Source organism: Arvicanthis niloticus, chromosome 19, assembly GCF_011762505.2.
Source record: "Arvicanthis niloticus isolate mArvNil1 chromosome 19, mArvNil1.pat.X, whole genome shotgun sequence".
In the NCBI taxonomy this organism is placed as follows: domain Eukaryota; kingdom Metazoa; phylum Chordata; class Mammalia; order Rodentia; family Muridae; genus Arvicanthis; species Arvicanthis niloticus.
Genome location: NC_047676.1, coordinates 13,735,954 through 13,761,288, shown reverse-complemented (window position 1 = coordinate 13,761,288; position 25,335 = coordinate 13,735,954). Strand labels below are relative to the sequence as shown.

At 45.2% G+C, this 25,335-nt stretch overlaps 1 protein-coding gene across 1 annotated transcript in view; it reads left to right on the top strand.

The window, feature by feature from the left end:
• The window catches only part of Myo10 (myosin X), a 196,314-nt gene that overhangs the window by 96,019 nt on the left and 74,960 nt on the right, over nt 1-25,335 (top strand). Inside the window, exons 4-12 of the mRNA XM_034523353.2 lie at nt 3,695-3,882; nt 12,121-12,255; nt 13,805-13,929; nt 15,086-15,099; nt 15,216-15,300; nt 16,771-16,874; nt 21,471-21,600; nt 23,831-23,949; nt 25,177-25,323. Coding sequence (XP_034379244.1) covers nt 3,695-3,882; nt 12,121-12,255; nt 13,805-13,929; nt 15,086-15,099; nt 15,216-15,300; nt 16,771-16,874; nt 21,471-21,600; nt 23,831-23,949; nt 25,177-25,323 — 1,047 coding nt within the window. The remainder of the gene's footprint in view (nt 1-3,694; nt 3,883-12,120; nt 12,256-13,804; nt 13,930-15,085; nt 15,100-15,215; nt 15,301-16,770; nt 16,875-21,470; nt 21,601-23,830; nt 23,950-25,176; nt 25,324-25,335) is intronic.

Sequence of the window (25,335 nt, the reverse complement as noted above, 5' to 3'; positions counted from 1 at the left end):
GCAGCCTTCAGAAGATTGTTGGAAAGTAAGGTTTTTCAGGTAAGGCGTACAGCTCTCAGCAATGTCTGTGTGAACTTGACATTCTCAATGTTGTGTGGTATTAAGGGACCTCGTATTAGTGAGATTCGGGTCCTAGGCTAGCTGTAAATGGTGGCCCTGGGTGGCAGTGGCCTCATAAGTGCCGTAAAGAATCACAGTGCTTTTCATGGAGTTTGGCAAGCATGGCCACGGAGATGTGCCACATATTTGCAAGCTCTGTGGGCTACTTTCACACCGAACAGCTGTTCCCAGAAGTGCCCAGCTTCCTTTGAGCCCAGGAAGTGTGGTGGGTTGGGTGGGGGCATGTGGACCTGGACTTCAGGCTGTGTTACAAGCAGAGCTAGCACAGTTGCAAGTCTGATCACGGTAAACTACTTCAGTGAGCAACTGTGGCCTGAAAAGTGATGGGTGGGTGGCCAAGGTGCACCTTGTGGGTGGCAAGGCCACTGTGGCTGCTAGTGAAGGCTGTTGTGTCTCTTGTCCACTGAGCAGCCATGGCAGCCATGCTGTCGGATCAGCCATATCCCAAAGGATGCTGTGTGGTTTAGTGGTTCCCCAGTCATAGAAGAGGAACGTGGCTTTGCGTCTATAGCAGAAATAAGCACTTTGTTTCTAAGCAAGCTTGCAAAAAAAAACAGAGGATCTAGAATTGCTGATGGTTTTCGGAGTAGCTCAGTGTTCTAAGAAACCCCGGGGGTAGGGAATGAGAAGACAGAAGTACCCGCTGCAGCGGCAAGCAAGAGGTCTAGAGACACCAGCTAGGTATGCATGGAAGGAAGGGAGGGAGGAAGGGTAACTCAGAATTTTACACCACCATACAAGTGTGGTGAATAGACATGTAGAATATTCAAGACATGATGTATCATTTTTAAAAGTAGTCCCACTGATGATAGATGTACAGCCTCATATCAAATTAAGTGAATTAAATGCTGTATCTCCTTATTGCACTACCTATGGCTATCACAGTCTGCCTGCCCCAGGCTCAGCTCGTGTGCCCAGCTACGGTGCTAGCATGTGGTTGCCCCCCTGTTGCCGGATTTGGCTTTCTAAAGAGTGATGGTATTGAGCGTTGACCTCTGTTGGTGTGAGTGAGAAAGCATGTCACAGTGAAAAGTGGATGTTTTTCATATTTAACACAATCAAAAGCAACACAGAAAGGGGACAGACTGACAATATGGAGGTAGGGACCGAGCTCTCAGAGCCTTAAGTGTCTCTTCCATAGAGAGCTAACAGAGGAAGGGACCAGGATACCTGATGCCTCAGTGCTGTGGCCAGTGGTGTCCCTGCTTCTTCCCCAGGGGGAGTGGTTTCTGGTTTTTTTGTTTGTTTTGTTTTGTGTTTTCCATTCTGCCTAAATTTTTTTTTCCCACAGAGCTGTGACTAAGAGAAACAGACTTTCTAGGGCATCCATTTTCCAAAGACTGGCACATTTACTTACGAAATAACATTAATTTGTCTAATTGACATGAACTTTACTTAACATAAGCTCATTACATTTTAGTCTACAAACAACTGAGATCTGGTGCATTCGTGACGTTGAGGAGCTCACACTTGAGTCTAGGTCCTGGGTATCTTTATCACCCCGAAAAGGAAACCTGGTACTGACTACCTACTGCTCCCCTCTCCCCCCCCCCAATGGGAGTTCTGCCTTCTCACTGCTTTGCAATCTCTTCCTGTTTCTATGGATGTACCTGTTCTGAAGCATCAGGTGTCTTTAACCTGGCATACTTTCAAACTCTGTACACTGATATTATAGCACATATATAATTACGGTGTTCCTTTTTCATGGCTAAAGAGTATTCTATTGTGTGGATGTACCATAGCTTTCTCCCTTGTGGTCTGATGATGGGCCTTGGGGTTTCACACCCTCTGGCTGTATGGATAATGCTGCTGTCAATATGGGTGGTGCACAAGTATTGAAGTATCTGCTCTCTGTTCTTCTTGCTTATAAATCTAAGAGTGCTGTTGCCATGGTAATGCCATTTATGTTTGAAATCTCTTTTTGATTTAAATTATTTTCCCAACTGAGACTTTTTTACATTTGAAAAAGTTGCACAGAACATGCAATACTTTGCCTGGTGTTCTTGGCAGTTAACGTGAATATAAATCACCTAAATTGTAATGGGGTACAGGTGTTCTCAGAACGTTTGTCCTTTCTGTCTACCTTTGCTGTCCCCCTGCCCAGTACTTTGCTATACTTTAATGAATGTGGTAATAGAAGGTTCTAGAGTTAAGTTGGCTGGATTCAGATCTCATCTCCATCACGTACTGACGTTGTAGCTATTGTCAAAACTTTTTCCTTGTGCCTGTTTCCTCACCTGAAAGAAGGTAGAGGTGCATATTTCCTAGGGTCCTGAATACTGATGGGGTTAGTATGGCCTGCCTGGACTCCCATGACAAAACCCCACAAAACATTCGTCACGGTTCCAGGAGGCAAGGGGGGTTAAGAACAAAGTCCTCAGCAGGTTTTTGCATTCTGCTGGCCTGCTTCCGAGTGTGCATCCATGGGGTCTCTGTGTGTCCAGCTGTCCTTTTCCTACAAAGTCACCAGGCAGAATTGGATTCAGATACCCCTAAGAGCCCGAGTTTAAATTAATCACTCTTTAAAGGCCCTGTCTTCAAGTGTAGCGCTATTTTTAGGCATTGTGGTCAGGGTTTCAACACATGGGAAAGAAAGACATGCTGGTTCCTGTAAAGCCACAGCAGGTGTGCTCCCTAGGAGGGGTAGGGGGAGGTATCTGCAGGATGCTGATTCCCTGTGACTTACTGGCTGTGTGTGGCCCTGGAAAACTGGGAAACGTAGATGTAGAAGTGCCAGCGACTGGAAGTCTCTGTGAAGGGAACCTATGGCTATGGGAACTAGTAAAAACCTGTGACTGCAGAGCCGAGCAGAGCAGGGTAGCACACAGCTAGTCCTAGCAGGGTAGCACACAGCTAGTCCTAGCATTTGGGAGGCGGAGACAGGTGGATCTAAGTTTGAGACCAGCCTGGTCTTACAGATGGAGTTTCGGGATAACCAGGACTACATAGAGAGACCAGTTTTGAAAAACAATAAAACAAAATTAAAAATTGTGGCAGATAGACACCCCCCCCCCCCCGCAAAGGATTTGTCATTGGGATGATTTTTTAACCATTTCACAGACATCCCCAGTTCTGTGTACCATGCATTAATAGTTGACTTCCACAAGTTATCTCCACACAGAAACTTCTCATTCAATTACGTCTATACCCTTTCCCCACCCCACCCCTGCCCTTTTTTCTATTTTCTGCCTTTGTCACCTGCTGTTTCATAACAGCTATGGAGCGGAAGAAGGGAACCGGAACTGGTCAGGCTTTGTGCCAGGAAAGGATTGGGATTAGGGAGGTCACCTGGGAACGAGGATTTGGTCTGGGCTCATTGCCATCCTAGTTCGCCGTTAACCTCTTCCTGAAACCCCCGCTCTGAACCCGCTCCGTGCATCTGCGCAGTGTCGAGGTTATATACCTTAGGGTGTAGGGACAGCGTATGGACAGTGGGTGCTGAGGCTGCGCGAAGCCCTCGTTTCGCTGGATCGCTCCAGCCCCCTGTGCAGAGTGCAGAGCAGACAAGGTGCAGGTCGGAGTCTGGCCTCGCTGCCCGGGTAACGCTGTTCCGTTTTTTCCCCTCTGCTTGCAGACCTACATCGGCTCCATCATCGCGTCGGTGAACCCCTACCAGCCCATCGCTGGCCTATACGAGCGCGCCACCATGGAGGAGTACAGCAGGTGCCACCTGGGTGAGCTTCCACCGCACATCTTTGCCATAGCCAACGAGTGCTATCGCTGCCTGTGGAAGCGCCATGACAACCAGTGTGTCCTCATCAGGTAAACCAGGAGCAGAGAGAAGGAGGGGTGGGCCAATTATCTGTCCAGCCCATTCACAGGAGAGCTCTCCAGCCAACCTGGCCCCTGCTGAGGGCGCTCAGTTGCAGGCTGTGTGGGTTGGCTTTTTTTTTTTTTTTTCTGCATAGACCCTCCTCTGTTCATTCATTTGTTCGATCATTTGTTTATTCCGATTTTTTTTTCTCTTTACTCGCAATTTTCTTGAATTATTCTTAGGGCCATTTCACAGGTGAAGCACTGTCTGTTTATTTAATGGTTCTTTCATATTTGAAATATTTTACATATTTTAGAATGCTAGTCACAATGCTTGAATGTCTTGAGCAAGATTTCCTTTTTTCTCTAATATAGATGAAATCTACTATATACATAGAAATCACTCTAGTTAACAATTCTGATTTTAAGGAAAAAAAATTTTAATAATGGGAATGCCCCCTAAGCAAGTAGTTTTTAACCCATAGGTCACGACCCCTTTAGGATTGGGAGTGGGGTCTAACAACTCTTTCACAGAGGTTGCCCAAAACCATCAGAAAGCATGGATATTTACATTATAATTCCTAACAGTAGCAAAATTATAGTTACAGAGTAGCAATGAAAATAATTTTATGATTGGGGTTCATCACAATATGAGGAACTGTGTTACAGGGTTGCAGCATTAGGAAGGTTGAAAACCACTGTCCTAAAGTTTACGTATGAATTAGGTGGAGAAGGATGCTTGCTGTGTACGCATTAAGAAAATGGTACAGGGACATGTTCATTTAAATTAATTTTGTGTTAGATATGACGTGCCTATTGGAGCCAAGTCTAACGTGTCTGTCTACTTTTCTGTCTTGGGTTACTTTTGAGACTGGATTTTACTGTGCGGCCCACGCTTGTCTCAAACAGTGTTCCTTCTGCCTTTGTCTCAAACAGTGTTCCTTCTGCCTGAGCCACCAAAGTGCCAGGGCTACATAAGTGTGTCAGTATCACCCAGCTCTTACTTTCTTGGAAAATAAAGTAGCCAGAGCCCGCACCATGAAAACCCTTCCCACTAAGAATGGCATTTAAAAAAAAAAAAAAAAAACCTGGAGTACATTTTTATATGCTTCTTAAATTTTATTATTAATGAATGCAAATTAGCCTACTGCATATGTCCCAGTGGCATCCTACTGGAATCTGTTGTTTGCTCTGGGAGCCTGTGGCAGCGGTGGTAAGTCCGGTCTGGATGATGTCCAACACCAATGTGATGAAGTGCTGGGTTTCCATGGAGTCTCCAAGTTCTTCATCCATCCATCCCTCCAGGCATCCATTCATGGGGCATGACAGTGACTGAGGAGAGGCAGGCCACGGGACTGCCACCGTGAATGATTTTGACAGCTGTTTTACATGGCTTTCTAGCCCCAACTTGTGACAAAAATAATTATATTATTTGAAGAAGGAAGGGAGTGGGAAGGGCAGTTTGGTTTCGGGGGAGGGTAGTATATTGATACCCCCAGGACTTCCAGTTCTATGACAGTAAGACACAGGGGAACAGATGGAGAATGCCGTCTGTCATTTTTGGACCTCAAGCATATCAAGCTTGCCAAAACTGCAGCCCCTTCTTACGCAGACAGACCACCTGGTCATGCACCCAGCCAGGTAGTCGGAGGACAGTTCCCAGATGGTGGAGACTGGATCAGAGGCTGAAGGGAGCATGCCGTGCCACCACCCCTTGGAGAAAGTATCCCTGTGGGGCAGGGGTACCAGTGAAGGTCCTCCCACAGACCCCAGGCTAGGGAATAGACAGTGTGCCCGAAGACAGCTGAGATGTGTTCATACTGCCCAATATGACAGTGAACCATACACCGTGCCACACGTGAAGGTGTGGGACCCTTTTGCAGCCTGTGATGTGAGCAGGCCGTTCTTTATACTGCAGGATCTGGCCATTATACTTGTGGAAAGTTTCCCCTGTCTTTTCTCTTTTGAACACACGGAAGTTGCATGTGCGTGAATGGCTGAGCTGATCTCCCCTCCCCCACAGCACGGGGAGAGATGGACTTTCTTCTCTTCTTGCTCACTGTAGCACCGCTGACAGGAGGCAGACTTGGATATAACTGTCAGTGCATTAAGTAATGCCAACAGGGATCGTGCTAGTTCAGAGTTAGTCCAAGTGGAGCTACCCACTGTCAATAGAGATAGCTTTAAGGAACAGCATGCCTAAGAGGTAACTTGTGACTCAAACATCATGTAAGACTGCTCTTTTGTTTTGCTTTTGTAAGTCAGGGTCTATGCATGTAGCCCAGGCTGGCCTTGAACGCATGATGCATATTATCTATCTCAGTCTACTGAATGCTGGGATAGGAAACGTGCTACCAGCTGGGTAGCGGTTCGCTGGTTGTGCACACCTTTAATCTCAGAACTTGGGAGGCAAAGGCAGATGAATCTCTGAGTTGGTGAGGCCAGCCTGGTCTATAGAGCAAGTTCCAGGACAGCCAGGGCTACAGAGAGAAGCCCTGTGTTGAAAACCCAAAAAGAAAAAGTAACCATACTTAGATAAATGAACCCACCAGAGTTTTTCTGAGTGGGTTTGTGGCCAGGCACGGTGACTTTTAATCTTAGTATTATTCTTGGATAGGGTCAAGTATCTCAGAGCTTGAGGGTGTCTTGTTTTACTAGGGCCCTCCAGTGCTACATAGTGAGACTCCATTCAGAAGCAAAAAGAAATGATTTGTCACTAGTGGGGATGGGGTTGCTTTGTATTTGAAACGGGCGTGGGGGGGGTGGGAGGGGGTATGTCTCACTCTGTAGCCCTTGGCTGGCCTCTGCATCTCCAGAGCCGGGCAATGCCACCATGGCAGGCAGTTTGGTTTAATACAGCTTGTCTTTTTGCTTTTTCTTTACTCCTCCCCTCCCCTGCCCTGCTATCTCTTCTTCCCTCTCCCCCATTTCTTTACGGAAGGTATGGGAATGAAGAAAACAAGGCATTTTACAGCTGAGTTGAGAGATACAAGCATCTGTTTGGTTTCCTTGGGCCTGGTCTGCCCCCTGGTGGACATAGTGTGTCTTACTAGTGTCACAACCTTTCAGCTTCTTGGCATTAAAATCAGAGACTCCTCTTCCTTGCCCTGCACATTATGGAGTAAGTTTAAAAGCCTTGGCTGAGATCTCCTGCTGGGCGTGGCGACACCAGACCTTCATAGGCTTCCATTCTGCACCAGTTCAAAGTTGTTCTGCTCTGCAACTCTACATTTTTTTTAAAAAATGTTAGTTAAAGTTTTTGAAATGTATGTGTTAGACCTTCATGAGGTCACGTGCCCCACACGTGCAGGTGCCTACAGATGCCGGGAGGCAGCGGCTCCACAGTGTCTTTACTTAGAGGCAGGTGTGAGCTGTCCAGTGCGAGTGTTGGGAACCCAACCAAGGTCCTCCGTAAGAGCAATTAAGTGCTCTTAACTGCTGTCTCTCCAATCCCTGAAAGTCTACCATTATCTTACTTTTTAATGGACTTTTAAGTGGAAACTTATGCTATTATACACTTTTAAGTATAACTATATAAAACTCATGTAAGGATTCCCCCCCCCCCAATGTAATTAATAAAGTTAGCATGAAGCCTTAGATGGACTTCTACATTTGACCATGACCTTAGGGCTTCCCCCCCCTCCTCCCTCCCCCCCCTCTCTCTGTGTGTGTAGAGATTAGTTTGTTGTGGTCTTTTTGAATGTGATTGAAGTCTCAAGATGCATATCGGTGTCAAATGACAAAAATCACAGCACATTTACTTGTAGGTGCCTTTGACTCCTGTCATGGTTTAGGAGTAGAGCGAGAGTCTCCCTGGGACATAGCAGAACAGAGGAAGTCGTGAAAGCAGGGGATGGGTCAGGAGAACCACACTGACAGGCCGACTCCAGGCTACCTTTGCAAGGGTTGAAGTGGAGGAACTTCTTAGATTGACCCAGACAGTCTGGGGTTTCCTGATTTCAGGAAAACCTTGTCAGACCTGGAGCCCATGTGCTTTCTCGAGGCCTCAGTTTGATTGTGCAGCACTTGGTGCGAGTGACTCTGTTCTGGTATAATCTAGTCCTTCCTTCAGGGCCCCGTACAGAGCTGAATCCTCAACAATGTCCCCTATGACTTTTGTCCTGGGTAAAGAGCTAAGACTGACTTGTCTGTACCGGTTCACATCAGGACAATGTGTGGTAGATGGGCAGCCTTTAGTAATTGTCAATCAAAGGATGCGTAACTCAAGAGATGTTGGCTCAGGATCTTTGCTTGCTTTGTGTTTGGAGTTTTCAAAAATGGAGCCATTTCTTAGCTGTGTCTTTTATATCATGAGATGATATAAGAGTAACTGGGTTCTGGTCTTCTTTGATTCTTGAAGTGTGTCCTGCTGGGTGCTGAGCCAGAGTTGGGTGTTTGTTTAGAAAGGAATCATGAGACACAGGGCGTGGTCCGTGACTTACAGTAAGAAGCAGGTGAAGGACATGCGTATGGGTGAGGACAGTCTGGAGTGGGACCAAAATCTGTGGAGAATATGAGGCTGTGACCTGGCAAGTGACTGATGACAGACAGAGATTTGAACTTTAGCCTCTGCTCCAGCCAAGTGCTACTTCCTGCCGAAGCCATGATGTAAGGACTTTGTTTAACTTGCTAAGACCTTTGGACATAATCTTTTAGACACTAAAGATGCCCCTTTAGCTAGCTATCAGCTAGGAAATGATAGGAATTAGGTTTGATTTGATTTATATTTTAAGAAAAATGTGTTGTTTGGGGATTTGATTCAGAGGGAGGGCATGATGGATCAGCAGATGCAATCAGAAGGGCCAAGGAGCCCATGTCCTAGGTTCGGTGATTGTCTCACCAGTGGCTCAGCTTCTCAGCCCTGTCCAGCTCCTGCAGTGAAAGCCACCCCATCATGAGACAGATGGGAGAGCAACAGCTGGGTAGGAAGTGTATTCACAAGCAGGAAGGAGCCAGGCGGTGGTGGCGCACGCCTTTAATCCCAGCACTTGGGAGGCAGAGGCAGGCAGATTTCTGAGTCTACAGAGTGAGTTCCAGGACAGCCAGGGCTACACAGAGAAACCCTGTCTCGAAAAACCACAAAAAAAAAAAAAAAAAACAAGCAGGAAGGTAGAACAGGAGGACCAGACATCGTAGACATGCATGGATCTAGAACCCCACCAGCACCAATCCGTCCTGCGAATGGCCCAGTGCATCAAGAGTCAGTGCATGCTAGCGCCATCTCCTGCTGGCGTTCTCCCGCCTCCTTCTGAATTAAAGAGCACATTGTTCCCAGCTCCTGGCTCCTGGAGCCTCCCTGCCCCTGACACTTTGATTTCTTTTTGTGATCATTTGGCATAATCACTCAAAAGTCTCCAGCTGTTACATGTTTGGGGGCGGGGATGTGCACATTTGGTTCCATGGCTTAAGTAAGCCACCTGATTTCCTCTCCAGCTGTCTCACTGTCTTCTTTGACGCAGGGTCTATGTGGTGTTTCTCCTCTGGCCCTACTCTTTCTTCTCTCTTCCCTTCTCTACCTTTTGCCCCCTTCGAGTTTCCCTGGGTGGCTGCTCCCTGTCCTCAGGTGTCGTATCCGATACCTCACATCCTGAGTTAGCCTCTGAGGTCTCATCATTTTCTCCCCAAAATATGTCCTTCCTCTCACAGTTCTCCAGCTGCCCTATCCCAAGCTGAAGGGTGGAAGCCACTTTTTACCTTCAAAGTAGATTTGTTTTTTTCCCTCCAATGTAAAGTAAAATTACCAAGTCAAGTGCGCTAATTTTATGTATACAGTGCCGCAGTGACTTTTGACAGATGTGGGAACTGTTGTCAGCATCCAGCCTGTCATTCTGGTAAAGCTTGCTGGTACCCAGATCCTTCCAGAAGCCTCTCTGTCATGTACTGCCCCCAGCCCCCGAGTCTGTCAGGCGTGCTGAGCATGCTCCCTCCACAGCCCTGTAACTGAACTTCTACCTCAGTGTGTCAAAGGCTGAAAACATGGGTTTCAGAAACCTCGTCGGTTTCAACCAGGGAGTTCCCAGCTAGTTTCTCCTGGCTTTTATTTGCTTATTTTGTTTTTAGTCGAGGTCTTATGTAGCATCAACATGTACTGTATGCATGTATAACCATACCTGGTTTATGCAGTGTAGGGAATCAAATCCAGGCGTTCTACATGGTAGGCAAGAACGCTCCCTACAGAACTACACTTCTAGCCCCTGCCTTATTTTTTTTTTTTCTTCTAATCATCAGTACTTGTAAGCTCAGTGTTTACCTATTAAGACATAAGTAGCAATTTGGCTGTTTCCTCAAACCTTTCTCTCCTAGCATGGACTCTACTCAAGGCTTGTATGATATCAGTGTCAGCCATACACTAAGCACTGGGCTGTGCCCAAACCAGGTATGTAACAAAGGACTGTTAAGTCCTGACTCAGGATGATTCCCATTGTGGATAAAAGATAATTCAGCCCAAACTGGCTTGCCTCACTCACTTTACTATCTCAAGCATTAAACAGGACAGCCTCAAGGTTGTTAGACTAAGCTGCCCCAGGTAGGCCTGTGTCTTAGTTTCTTGGGTTCTGCTTTCGGATCTCATGGGAGGTGTGGATTTATGGGTATTTGTTCTCTATAGGGAGAACACATGTCTCCCTGTCTTGTGGCCAGGACCCCTCAGAACCCTTGCTATGATGCTTTTGTGGTCTGGCGTCATGATATCTCTGCTCCAGTCTGGTGCTTACGAAGGGTATGGAGTGCCTCTCCTGGGCTTGGATCAACAGATACTTCCTGAATGCCCAAGACACCCAGCCTGGCTTCAGGAGTGCCTGTCATCTGAGTCATCTCCTCCTTTTACTAAATGCAATTAGTTATTTAATCATTCACCATGTTCCCGGCAGCGTTCCTAAGAGCCCCATACCTTGGCACGCACAGGACTTAGAGAGCTCAGGGGCTCCTGTCAGTCTTCCACCAAGCACAGTCTACCCCTGCTGTCTCTGATGGTTTCTCTCTGGCCATACGACCCCTTCTGCTTTGTTTTCCTTGTCTGTTGGCTTCTTGCTTGCTCTAGCCTTCCCCAGGGTACTTGCTGAACATAGAGCCTCACACAAAGTAGACTGGGCACTCCCCTCCAGTTGTCTTCCATGCTTTTTCCCCCCATCTCTAGTTGTATTACCTGTGCACAGGATCTGAGCAACCATGAGCTAGGTAGTAGTTGCACCTAAAGGAGATAGATAGTTATAGTTGATTTTCCAGCAGGGACTGGACCCTTCCATCCTTCTGGAGTATCCTCAAGGACTTTGCTCTGTAAGGTGATGTTGATGGACCCAGCACACTCACCAGCCATGGGCTGCATCTTCCCGTACCACCTTGCCTGCCTTCTTGCTTTTGCTCCATTAGATCTTACCCAGAATCCTCCTGTTTTCTCTATACTTGGCAGACATCACAGCGGAGGCATCCTTTGCTTCTCCCCTCCGTCTGAAATGCTTTCTTCACTTTCCGTTACCTGCTTCTAAGTGCAGAACATCCATGGGACTTTGTAATCAGACACTCGTGGTGTTTAGGTCTGAGCCAGGCACTCAGCTCTTGCCTGTTTCCCTCTCAGAATAGCTGGGAGGCTCATCATGTAGTGTGGGCTTCATCCTTCTGAACACTGGTCTCCTTATGCTCATTGTCCCCTCCCCCCACAGGGCATTGTGACTGTGCCCATTCATTTAACACACACCCAGCGGGTGACCACCTGAGCAGGTGCTGTTGGAGATAGGGATGTGCTTGGGAACAAGACAAAGTGAAGATTCTTGTGTGTGCAGGGCTTCCCTTATTGGAACAGTGCCATCTGTCCTCCTGAGTCTTGCATAAGAAGCAGCATACGGGAGGTCAGAAATGGACCGGCCTGCAGGAGAGAGAACCTCTGTTTTCCTGAAACTCAAAGCAACGGGAAGTTTTAAAATTGAATTTCTTATTTGAGTGTCAGAGGAGGGCATGCATGTGCTGTAGCAGGCATGTAGAGGGCAGAGTCTGTGGGAGTCTGTGTTTTCTTTGTACCATGTGTGTTTAAGAGTGAAGTCAGGTCACCAGTGAAGTACCTGTCACCAGGGCTTGGTGGCAGGTACCCTTAGCTACGAGCTCCTCCTCGTCCAGCAACAGGGATTTTTGAACTCCATTCTCGACATTGTCAATGGTGACTTGTTTTTAGGAATGTGGTGCCTTTGACAAAGTCAGTTGTTTCAAGAATACATCTTCCTTTAGAAACCAAAACTTGTGTGTTTTGTCTTTCAGTGGTGAAAGCGGAGCTGGGAAAACAGAAAGCACCAAGTTGATTCTTAAGTTTCTGTCCGTCATCAGCCAGCATTCTCTGGACTTGGGCCTCCAGGAGAAGACGTCCAGCGTTGAGCAGGCCATCCTCCAAAGCAGGTAGTGCATTGCTTTTCTCCCTGCCTGGTCAAAGGGCTTGCTTTCCTTCTGGACAGGAATAACTAAAATTAATCAGTCTGATTCTCTTCCCTGCTTGCCTGATTGCCTGTTAGGATTTCATTAAGAGATCTCAGCTGCATACCTTTCATCCCAGCATGGGGGAGGCAGAGGCAGGCAAATCTCTGTGAATTCAAGGCCAGTTGGCCCTAGAGAGTTCCATGCTAGGTAGGGTGATGTCATGAGCCTTTGTTTCACCTCCTACCACCATTGCCCCTCCTGCCCCTCCCAAAAAAAGAAACGGTCTTGACATGGACCCAGAACTTCCTGTAACCATCAGCAACACCTGCTTTGGCAGAGGTTCATCCATCCTTTTTCCCTCCCCTCCTTCCCTGTCAGGCCATTATAGGTGGTACTTCATGGTTCTGAGAAGCAGACTGACTGCTGCTGCTGACTGAAGCTCTCTGACACACACACTAACCCAGTTGCTGTAGCATTCGGACAGAGAAGAAAATGCGCTGTCGGTGTGAGCACAGGACATTTGCACAGTCTCACCTGGGACAGATCAGCAGTACCCAGCTCTGATCCTTGGAACTGCAGAGGGCTGTGTGGCTGGGTATCATCTACAGACTCACTTGGTGCCTTGTCAGGTTGTACCAATAGAGACATTACAGACACCGTCTGCAGAGAGCTGTCCAGGGTCAGCAAACTACAACCTAGAATAATATCCTGCAGTTTTGTTTTGTTTTCAGTTGGAGTTGCAGCTCAGTGATAAAATGCTTGCTTAGCATTTTCAAGGTCTAAAGTGCCATGCATACAGTTGTACACACACACACACACACACACACACACACACACACACACACTACACTTAAGTATATATGCCTGTAGTTTTTAACCATGCTTCCAGCATGGAACTCAGTAGCAAGGGTCTTCACCTTCCATTTTCAGACCTCTTCATCCGCCTCCTCCAGTGTTCTTTGTAAATAATTTTCTTGGGACCCGGCCATGCTCCCTTGTGTTGTTTCTGGCAACTTTTAAACAACAGTGGCAGCACTGAGCCGTTTCAGCAGGGACCTTGTGCTCTGCAAAGCTGACAGTAGCATCTGGCCCTTTCCCACCCTGCCTGCTACACCCTTGGTCTAGCCTGACTCCGTTTAACAGTTGGAGCCGATCCAGAGATGTTAAATAAATTATCTCCAGGCCATGATGCAAACAAGTGGAAGATCCAGCATCGAGGGCTTTTCAGATCCTAGATGGGGGCTCTTCTAGGATGTGTGACTCCCGGGGACTGCGTCAGCCAAGTTCATCTGTGCAGAGCTGACTCATGTGGTCCCCTTAGCCATGCAGCTTCCTCTCACAGCACAGCTAGCCATCTTCTTCTTCTCATTCAAGGGGATGCTCAGGAACAGGCGCTTCGGCAAGTGTTTAGAAAAGCCGGCTCTTCTTTAAATAAACAGTCCGGACGGCTGGGCCCCGCGGCTGCAGAGTCCTTACATGTGCGTGCACCAGCGTTTGCCCTGAGTAATGCTCGCTTGTCCTCTCTTCACAGCCCGATCATGGAAGCATTTGGCAACGCGAAGACAGTATACAACAACAACTCCAGCCGCTTTGGGAAGTTTGTTCAACTGAACATCTGTCAGAAGGGAAATATTCAGGGCGGAAAAATTGTAGATTGTATCCTGTTTCGTTTCGTGGTTGTCTTTGAATTTGGTCCTGTCAGTGAAAACTTTGCTCTCTTATTGTAAGGGCCCCAAAAGAACCTGAATCCTTGTTACTCTACGTCAAGGTGGTTTTTTTTTTTTCCTCTTTAATATTAATTGCATTTGGCCTGTTAGTTAGTTTACAAGATAAATGATCATTTTTCCTTTGGAAATGTCCCGGATTATGCCCATAGTCTAGATTCATCACTTACTAGTCTGATTTCTGTTGCTATAATGTAATGTCTCACTGGGTACTTGATAGAAAAAAGCCTATGTATCAAGATTTGCCTTTTAAATATATATATTATATATATATATATATAATATTATATATATTATATTATAATATATATATTATTATTATATATATCACTCCAGGTGGTGGTGATGCATGCCTTTAATCCCAGCACTTGGGAGGCAGAGGCAGGCAGATCTTTGAGTTTGAGGCCAGCCTGGTCTACAAAGTGAGAGCCAGGACAGCCAGGGCTGTACACAGAAACTCTATCTAGAGATAAATAAATAAATAAATAAATAAGCAAGCAAGCAAAAGAAAGATTAAAAACAGCTTTGTCTTAGGTCACAGCTCGAGCTAAGATATTAATAAGTCTTGTATTCAGGCTGTGGTACAGGCCATCTGGCTCTGTTGTAGCATGGTGGTTGGCGTCCTGTCCAGTGTCATAGTCACAGAGGGAGCATGTGTGAGAGATCACATGCCAGGAAGTGAGAGGGAGAAAGAACCAAGATGGGTGGACTCCAGTCTTGACTGTCTAGTCTCCAGACACTGACTGTGCTGGTAAGATCAGCGTTAGCATAACTATAGTAACCTGTGACCCAGCCACCTTCTCATGGCCCCACCTTGTGTGAGGGCTCTTCCGCCCTCATACGGTAGACTAGGGACTCTACACATGGCCCTGTCTGCCCTGGAGCAGTCACAAGGGCTAGTTGCATCAGGACTGGGTTTAGGTGAAGTGGGCTTTGCTTGTTTGATGTCTTTGGGCCCCAGTAGCAGTAATGTAGGCAGATGAGGGAGCCATAACTCAAGAGTCCAGACTAGCACGCACCCCCTCCCCCACCCCCAAACCATCCGTGTCTGTTTTCTTCCTTGACCATCCATTACTTCTCGCATGAAGATTTATTAGAAAAAGTAAGTAGCCCTGATTGAGTTGACAGTTTTCCTCTAATGACAGTTTTCAGAGATTGTTTTGTATTAAGTGGTAAAGGCATTTAAAATATATCTATACATTTGGTTTCTCCTCACAGAACCGAGTAGTGAGGCAGAATCCCGGGGAGAGGAATTATCACATATTCTATGCGCTGCTGGCAGGGCTGGCCCAGGGAGAGAGAGGTGAGTGGTGAGCGGCCTCAGCAGACACAGGTGGATGGCACCTTGTCTTCCGCTCAAAACACACTGCGCATGGCAGGTCACCTCGGCAATCCGTGACTGCCACCAGTTGCAATGAAATGTGTGTCTCGAGAGTGAAATGTGTGACCAGAGACGCTAGCCAAGGTCATATGAGGATCAAACCAGCACAGGGGGAAAACTAGCAGCAGAGAAACCTGTTTGTTTGTAACCTTGGTATACTTTTAATCTAATGGATATTTGTGAGAAATATATAATGTAACGCAAGCGGCTTTATTTCGGTGTGTGTGTGTGTGTGTGTGTGTGTGTGTGTATGCATGGGCACATGCATGTGTTTCTCTGTGTGTGTACATGCACGTTTATGTGTTTCTCTGTACATACATGTGTATCTGGATTTTTGCACATGTGCACATGTAAACTGGTGAGTTTGAACGTTTGCGCATAGCGGCCAGAAGGTGCTGTCAGGCGTACCCCGGTTGTTCTGCATTACCTTTGGAGACAGGATCACTCACTGACCTGGAGCTTGCTGTTGAGTCTCTTTTGGTTGGACAGCAGAACCCTGGCGTTACAAACTCGCTCTCCTGCCTGATTTTTAAAATTATTTATTTTTATTTTATGTGCATTGGTGTTTGAGGGTGTCAGATTCCCTGGAGCTGGAGTTGCAGATGGTTGTGAGCCATCATGTGGTTGTTGGGAATTGAACTCAGGACCTCTGGAAGAGCAGCCAGTGCTCTTAACCACTGAGCCATCTCTTCAACCCTTTCCCATGATTTTTTTTTTTTCTGGTTTTTTTTTTTTTTTTTTCGAGACAGGATTTCTCTGTACAGCCCTGGCTGTCCTGGAACTCACTCTGTAGACCAGGCTGGCCTCGAACTCAGAAATCCGCCTGCCTCTGCCTCCCAAGTGCTGGGACTAAAGGCGTGCGTCACCATTGCCCTGCTTCCCCCAAGGTTTTTTAGTGTGTGATCTGGGGATTGAACTTTGTCTACTTACCTGAGCCATCTCCCCAGGCAATGGTTTTACTTTTAAAACACACCTAAGTAAAACTCATTTACAATTTTTTACTTAATGTCTTTTTTTTTTTTTTTTTTTTTTTTTGTCCCACTAGAGAGTGGACCTAGAGTTTGTGTGTCTTAAGCAAGTCCTTTCCCACTTACCCATGTCTAACCCTAAATGTTTGGCTTTTAAAAGAAAGCAATAAAGTAATAGTCACATTAATTTGTTTTCTCTATTCTGTTTCATGAAGTCGTTTTTATTTCCCTGGGATTATTAAAAGGTAACTCTACCAGCATCTTGGTGTGTGGTCATTTGGAGTATAGAATTGTGTGTGTGCTCCAGTTATTACAGCCAGAATAGAGTTCCCAGTTACTCAGGGAAATTACAGTGATGTCTTCTGAATTTTGTCAGTTACACCACCTGGGTACTGATGTTGTATCTTTCTTTGTCTTTCTGTAGAAGAATTTTATTTATCTTTGCCAGAAAACTACCATTACTTGAATCAGTCTGGGTGTACAGAAGACAAGACAATCAGTGACCAGGATTCCTTCAGACAAGTTATTGTAAGTTAATTTTTTTTTTAATTTTCTCCGAATAAGAGTATGGATTTCATTTTTGCTCTTAAAAAAAGTTTTTTTTTTTGTAAGGAAAATGGAAGTTATTACATTTGGAAGAACGTGTGGGAACAGTTCTTTCTTTCCGTGTAAGTCAGAGTGAAGCCTGCTTTCTGGGCTGGAAGGGTATCAATCCTAGGTGTCCTTTGTATATTTGGTGAGTGACTGCGTCAATCAGAACAAATGTGTGGCTCACTTGGACAGCATGTTGAGAGTCGGTGCCCTCCACTCCTAAAAACAAAACCCACAGAACTCCAGCAACAGTTCTCCAGTTTTGAGTTTATAGTAGGGTTTCCTTTGAAAACCAGTTCCATTAGCCCTGGGACAAGGTCACCATTGGTTTGTTATCACAAAAAAAAATTGGTTCTGGTTACACGGGTGGTGCTGATCCTGGACTCTGGCTCACGGCGGCAACAGTTGCTAGTGTCTCTCAGTTTCCCCAAACCTCCTGACAGTGTGACTCGCATTGAATAAGCCTGGTCAGCATGCACTGGGAACTGCCTTATCTGTCTGAATATGGCTGGAGGTCACACCATGGTGGGCTCAGTGACTTTGCTAGAGTCCTCAGCTTTAGAATACAGTGTATCCAGGGTTGACTCATCATGTATCTATATATAAAATCATATGTAAATACAGCAGACACAACTGCACGCATCCCTGTCTGTCCACTGTTCATAGCTTCATATTTAACTGTCAGCAGAGGGAAAAACATATTTTTCAAGTTTGTAAATGCACTCAATATATTCAGGCCTTTTTTTTCTATTGCTGTTTACTAAACAACACAGTGTAACGGTTATGTATATATACTTTATTGGGCATTATAAGTAATTTGGAGATAAAGTATACTGAGAATGTACATAGGCTATGTGCACATATTTATAAGGTTTTTAAATATTCTCAGACTGTAATGCCTACAGGGGAGCCTGGAACCAATCCCCTATGCATACCAAGGGATGCCTACACTTATTCTTTTGAACATTACATGGATTTAGTTCTGCTCCTAATGACCATGTCAGGTCATTAGAATGGCGTCTTCTGGGAGGCTACAGAGGTGATGAACAGCCTGCCCTTACTTACACATTACAGAGCCGATGTGTGAGTGTACAGATCCCGGACTGAGCCACCAGCCAGGTCTTCCTGCTTTCATAACACTTTAGGGATTGGTATTTAAGATAATTTATTATACACATAGCTGAGACCCCTTCAAGCAAGTGATACACATGGTCAGGTATAACATTTAGAAACACTGAAAACTTTCTTATGTAAGAAACAAGGAGAGCAGAAAACAGTAATAGGTGTTACACATATAGAATCCCTTTATTAAAAAAATTATTTTATATATTGTGTACTTAGGGCAATTATAAGTAGAGAAAAATACTAAAACAATAAATGTTTCATAGGTGTTACTTTACATGGCATGATTCTACAATTTTATTCTATGCTGTTTTCTGAATGCTATGTTTTTATAAGGAACACGATCATTTAAATGATTATATGATTATTGTTTGGGGGGCACCTGCTTTTCCATGGACCACAGGTAATGACTGTACGCTCAATGTCATAGCCAGCTTTAATATAGCCTCCAAAATTGCACTGTAAAATTTTTCGGGTGAGATTTGAAAGCCATTTCAAGTCAGAAGTAACAACGAATTTATTTTACTACGTCCATCCGGCCCCCCAAGATGGCGGCTCACGAATGTGTGTGAAGTAGCGAGAGACTTGGATGCATGATGGTCTGCTTGTTCTCTTACTTCACGAACACTGCACATTTACAGCATCCTTGGCTGTGGACCACTGCTGAGATTTGGGGACTTCATAGACCTCACTGCATGTACACAGGGGTTTTGAGCGGTGCGTGGCCATATGTGTGTTCGTGTGCAAATTCATGCTTCATGAATCAGATTGAATTACTTTTCTAGCAAGGTTTTGGGTTTTGGTTTTGTCTTTGAATCTTGGGAAACTTGGGACTTGTTGACCTGGAGAACAGGGAAAGGGGTTGGGAGTGTTGCTGATTTGGTAGCATCTCTGCCTGACATGCACAGAGCCCTGAGCTCAGTGCAGGGACTACACCACGTAAACCATGTGTGGTGGCACTCGCCTGAATCTCCATGAGGCAGGAGGATTAGAAACTCGAGGTCAAAGCCAACCTGTGCCACATGCGACCCTGGCCTCAAACCCAACAAGAGCAGAACAAGAAGTGGAAGAGATTCTGGGGAGATAAGGGGACGGTTCTCTAATGGCCCTGCAGAGGGAGTATGTCAGCTTCCTCGCTAAGGATGCCGAAGCCAGGGCAAGTTTTCAAAGTGAGGATTACAGAGGTGTTTTTGAATTACTGGTCCCTTTATGCAGGGACCCCTAGCAAGGCTATCAAGGAGGCAGTGTGTGGGTGATACACAGAGATCCTTGTAGTACTTCCTGTGAGAACACTGGTGCACACCAACACTTCTGCAGAATTTCTTCTTGTCAGGCGTATATGCAGCAGAGTTAGCCAGTTGCAACTTGACATAAAAAAAAAAACTCTACTGGGATTCCAACAGCCTCCAATCAACATAACCTAATGTCACCCATGGAATAGATTGATATAACATATATAACATATATAAAACATAATGTGACATTACTTAATACGTCACTACAAAAGTACTTACTTTTATGAAGTTCCCAACAGCTTCCTTTTCCACCCTTTCAAGCATGCCACGGGGTCAGAGTTCAGCCAAGGTCCCTGTGCTCTCTGATGAAAGGGCCTCTTACATCTGGTTTCTAGTATGACACACTTGTGGCTGGTGTGACAAACTGCTGCTACAAGTGTTAGCACCACGTATGAGCCCCCTACACCAGGTTCACGGGCATCTAGTTTATATACTTAATTAAAATTTCTATTGAACAAAAATCTCTTGGATAACTCTGTCTTACAGCTAGGTTGGTGTTTGGGAATTTCAGGCCGCACTGAGAATTTCTCAGGGTTTTCCTTTCAGTTTTGAGCCGTTTTTACTGAGATAATAAAATGATTATAATGGCCGTTAAATGCAGTCACTCTTGCCAGAGCGAATGGGAGAGACTGCTTAGTAAACAATTATAAAAAGAGACATTGAGACAGCAAATAAAGGTCCTCACTAAGAGTTCTAACACACGTGCCCATGCTGGTGATAATTGTTGGAGCTGTTAAATTTCCCTGTCATTAATTCAGTCACCACTGTCACCATAGTCTAATTCAATAATCAGTTAGAATTAGACTTGAGAAGAAAGAAGTTAAGTGGCCAGTGGTGGCCCACACCTTTAATCCCAGCATTTAGGAGGCAGAGGCAGGTGGATCTCTGTGAGTTAGAGGCCAGTCTAGTCTATAGAGAAAGTTCCAGGACAGCCAGGGCTATACAGACAGACCTTCTCTAAAAGGGAAAAAAAAAGTTAAAATTTATTAGTACAATGAACATATTAACTCTGTCCCCTTTCACATTTTTATATACAACCTGTGTATATGTTTTAAGAAGTTACCAAAATATTTGTATGTGGGTTTATGTCTGTCTGTCTATGTGCACATGCGCAGTTGCTTGGAGCACACTCCATGCAAAAGAGTCAGAGTGTACACTTAAAAGCTCAGAAAACATCCTTTTGTGTCCGCAGGTGACTTCCACCCTGTTTGAGATGGTCTCTTGTTGGCTCACAGTCTGCAAGGGTTTCTCTTTATACCCTACCCCAGCACCCCAGCACAGTAGGGCTGCAGTTTGCTGTACTACATTTGGCTTTCAAGTGGTCTGGGGACCGGAATCCAGGTGTAACGGTTGTGTGGCAGGCGCGCCACCCACTGGGCTGTCTCCCCAGTCCCCAGTGACTCTTTATTATGAACTGTGTGTTGATAGTTTCTCACTTGATAGGAACTTTTCCCACATTTGAAAATCTTACTTGCTTTTAGTTCTGTAGAGCCTAGCTAGGTGATTTGATGAATGGTCATTCCTAAGGTCACTGTAAAATTGACCAAGAAAACAACAAAACCAGGATTTTCTTCTGATTATTGAGATGATGACCTGCTACATAACCCAGTCTGCCCATGAATTTGTGGTAACTGTCCTTCTCCAGCCTCCCAAACGCTGGGATTATGGGCATACATTGCCATGGTAGTTTATGAAGTCATAGAAAAGGGAAAGCGAATTTTGCACAGCCTACGTACTTTGTGATTATTTTTGCTGATTTCCGACTTGGTCTTTAACTTTGCTTTAAAAGTCTTGAGGATAAGAAATGATTAAGTCTTAACTACGTTTCTTGCCCTTACTTTTCTGCATATCTTCTTACCTCTCCGGTTCATATAAAGAAAGCAGTGTTTGTTGTGCTTTAATATTGGAGAAGAGCAACATCGTGTTCACACAGGGATGGGAGTGACTCCTAAGCTACTTTGACGTAGCAAGAGGCCGTCTGTCTCGCAGACATGTGGCCGTGTCCTGAAGGAGCATTGTTAAAGTCAGAGGTTATCCATCAGGTTTTTAGTTTTGTTTTTAGAGCCGTATCTAATAATTGAACTTAGCCATGGGCGGTGTTTTCATTTTCTTCTAGACGGCAATGGAAGTCATGCAATTCAGCAAGGAGGAAGTTCGGGAAGTTTTGAGGTTGCTGGCAGGAATACTGCATCTCGGCAACATAGAATTTATCACTGCTGGAGGGGCACAGATTTCCTTCAAAACAGGTGAGATGATGTCTGACACCCTCCCCCCAACACCTTCCTCTGACCCCTGACTCTCAACCATGCTCTCCTTCAATGTTTTCCTTATAAGAGATTAGACCCAGAAAATTGACACCTTTTCTTTTATGAAAAGTTTTCTGGTATCTAGAATAGAGCTATATATAGATTTCCCCCGTCCTTTGGTGCTGGGGCTTGAACCCATGGTCTCACCCCCTCAGACATGCTAAGCACATATGTTCAGCTCAGGAACTGTGGGGCTCCACCTGTGTGGTGTCAGGGCAAGAGTCCAAGGTCCCTGACCTGGGGGTTGGTGTCTGTTCTTGTTCTTACTAAGAAGGAAATGGGCCAAATAAGTAGACAGTTGAGCAGCAAGTACAAGATACAGGAAAAAACGTGGAGTCAGGCGCTGTCACACTTTGCCTTGGTTTGCAGAGTCATGCAGCGAGGTTCATAGCCATAGCTCTGCTGGAAGCTGTCCCTCCTGCTATTTATCCATTTGCACCATGGCTGCCTCTTAATAGAGGGTACCTTAAAGCTTGATGGCTATATAAAACGCCAGCTGAGCTACTTTAAATATGTATACATATGTTATATATATATATATATATATATATATATATATATATATATATATATTACATACATACGTATATATACATCTGTATACACATACATTATATATATGATATATACATATTTTATATATAATTTTTGAGAAGTTTTCTGATAGAAGCAATAAATCTTGTTGCAGAAATTGGGTACTGGATGTGTTTGGGGTCAAAGTGTCTCTCCAGGAGCCTGGTTTCTCCTGGTCAATGGTTATTGTGTTTGATTCCCATGTAGTTTCTGTCAATGTCTTAGGAGCCTAAAGAGCCTTGGTTTAGAGTTAAAGAGAGAGACACTGCTTAGAAATTAAGAGACTGGTGGCTTTTGGAGAGCATCTGTTTCTAGAGTAACCAGCACCCTCTTCTGGTGGCTGTAGGCAATGCATGTGCATAGTTAACCATGCAGTCATCCTCTCTGTGTCTCTTTCTCCGTCTCTCTGAACAGAACCTTTGTTTATGTGGGTCATGTTTGCTCATATTTACTGCATTAAAAATTGTGCAGTGGGTTTAGTACAGGCCTGAAGCCAGCACACGGCGAGTTGCCAGTGATCCTAGGCTAGAAAGCAAGGCCATTGCCAAGCCAGACAACCAAGCACAAGACCGTGTCGTAGCAACAAAAGAAACCCCAAGAAACAGAAAACATGTATTTATTATCTGAGAGGGAATGTGACTCAGCCAATAAAGTACTTGCTCTGAGTTGTGTTATAGATGTATCCATTGAATTTGGGTACCACAACATCAGTTGTTCCCCAGAATTTTGACCAACTGTGGTTTTCTGTAATAAAGCAGAAGGATGCAGTGCAGGGGCAAAGTGATGGCCAGTGACACTGAGGTGCTGAAGAGGTCTGTGACGGTTTTCACTGGTAGTACTCAAGTGGCTGGCTTTGCCACTACCCTTCTCTGACCCGAACAGAAAAACTTCTAAGACATTACAGGGCACAAGGTATCTTACCAAACTGGATTTAAAAACTGACACATGGTATCCGGGCTTCAAAAATGGCTCAACAGTTAGGAGTCCTGGCTGCTCTTGCAGAGGACCCAGGACCCAGGGTTTGAGTCCTTGAACTCTCAGTAGGAGGATCACGACCATCCGGCCTCTGAAGGCACCAGCACTCACAGGTAGCATACAGACAGGCAGGTGCACATACATGCACATACATAAAATCTATAAACTTCTGAAAGAGACTGAGAATCTAGCTGTCTCTTGTCATGTAGAACATTAAGGAAAGTTACTACAGGCAGAAACCATTACTACATGAGATGTGTTTATCATTTCTGCCCGAAGAGTTCTAGACTTTTCTACTTTTTTGTTTTGTTTTGTTTTTGGATTGTTTTGTTTTGTTTTGTTTTTGTTTTGTTTTGTTTTGTTTTGTTTTTTGAGACAGGGTTTCTCTGTGTAGCCCTGGCTGTCCTGGAACTCACTCTGTAGACCAGGCTAGCCTCGAACTCAGAAATCCTCCTGCCTCTGCCTCCCAAGTTCTGGGATTAAAGGTGTGCGCCACCACTGCCTGGCTTGTACTCCACTTTCTGTGTGGTTATATGTGGCCAGGTTTGAACCCAGCTAAGGTCCAGCATCTGGTGTGTTTGAGGGACTGTGGGTTCACCTGTGCCTCCTCCTTCACTTTCAGCTTTGGGTAGGTCTGCAGAGTTACTTGGGCTGGACCCGACACAGCTCACAGATGCATTGACCCAGAGATCCATGTTCCTCAGGGGAGAGGAGATCCTCACGCCTCTCAGTGTTCAGCAGGTATGGCCTCCTGTCCTCAATGCCATTGACACTTGTCTCAAAGACAGCCTTAGGGTTTCCCATCCATGTCTTTACTTCACATATGTGATCCCAGTGAGCCACTCAAATGACTGAATCATGGGCAGAACAGAAAGGATACCCAAGCCTGGGAACTAGGTGGAACTGTTTTGTAAGTGACAGGGACGCGTAGCTGAGGCTGAGGCCTGATCCTTCCACTTAAGGTTGTCTGTTCTTGGGAAATGTGTTCACTGTGCCTCAGTTCCTTCTTCCATAGCCAATTCATAGGGCTCTTATGAAGGAAAAAAAAACAAAAAACAAAAAAAAACAAATACTTGGTATAAATGTTTAGCATCTGCTGCCGAGTAAGCACTCAGTCAGAATAAGCCCTGACCGTTGTCACCGTCACCACGTGTGAGCACTGCCTAGCAGTCACTGCTCTTTGCCTCTGCCGCCAGCTAGTTACAGTGACATTCCTAATCTTCTTTTTCAATTGTTCTTACAATTATTTATTCGTGTGTGTGCCTTGCACTCGAGTGGAAAGCCGAGGATACGTTGTGGGAGCCGACTTTCTCCAGGCTTGGTGTCAGACAGCTGCCCCCACTGAGCCGTATCACCCGCCCTTTCTAGTTTGATCATCTGTTCTTTTTGAGATAGCTTCTCACTAGGTAGCCCTGACTGACCTGAGCTGCTCTGTGGAGACCACGCAGGCCTTGAATGCATAGAGACCTGCTTGCTTCTGCTCCCCTTGTGTTGACATATAATGACATGTTCCAACACACCTGGCCTAATCTTTCTTAAATTAAAAAAAAAAAAAATGTTACACCATAAGTAAAAGAAGCTTTATGAGTAAAAAACTTAAAATAATTTTAAAACTAGTTTTAATATTTTAAACGTAATTTTAATATATATCTAAATTATATATATATGTATATATATACATATATACATACATTAAATATGGATATATGTATACATGCAGACACACATTCATGTATATAGATTTGGAGTCCGTTCTATAACTGGACATGTGAAGTTGAGTTTGGAAGGCAGGACCTTATGAATAAGTCTATCAAGTCAGTAAATGGGTCTGACCCCCCCCCCCCCTTTTTTTTTTTTCCTGGAAGCCATTGATTCAGTTAGCCAGGGGAACCGAGTCCTTCCCTCAGCGGGGCGGGATGGGCTGGTTATGCCTTCTGCCATGGTCTTCCTTCCCCCACCCCCTTCCAGGCAGTAGATAGCAGAGACTCACTGGCCATGGCACTTTATGCTCGCTGCTTTGAGTGGGTGATCAAGAAGATCAATAGCCGGATCAAAGGCAAAGACGACTTCAAATCCATCGGCATCCTTGACATCTTCGGATTTGAAAACTTTGAGGTACGCGCGTGC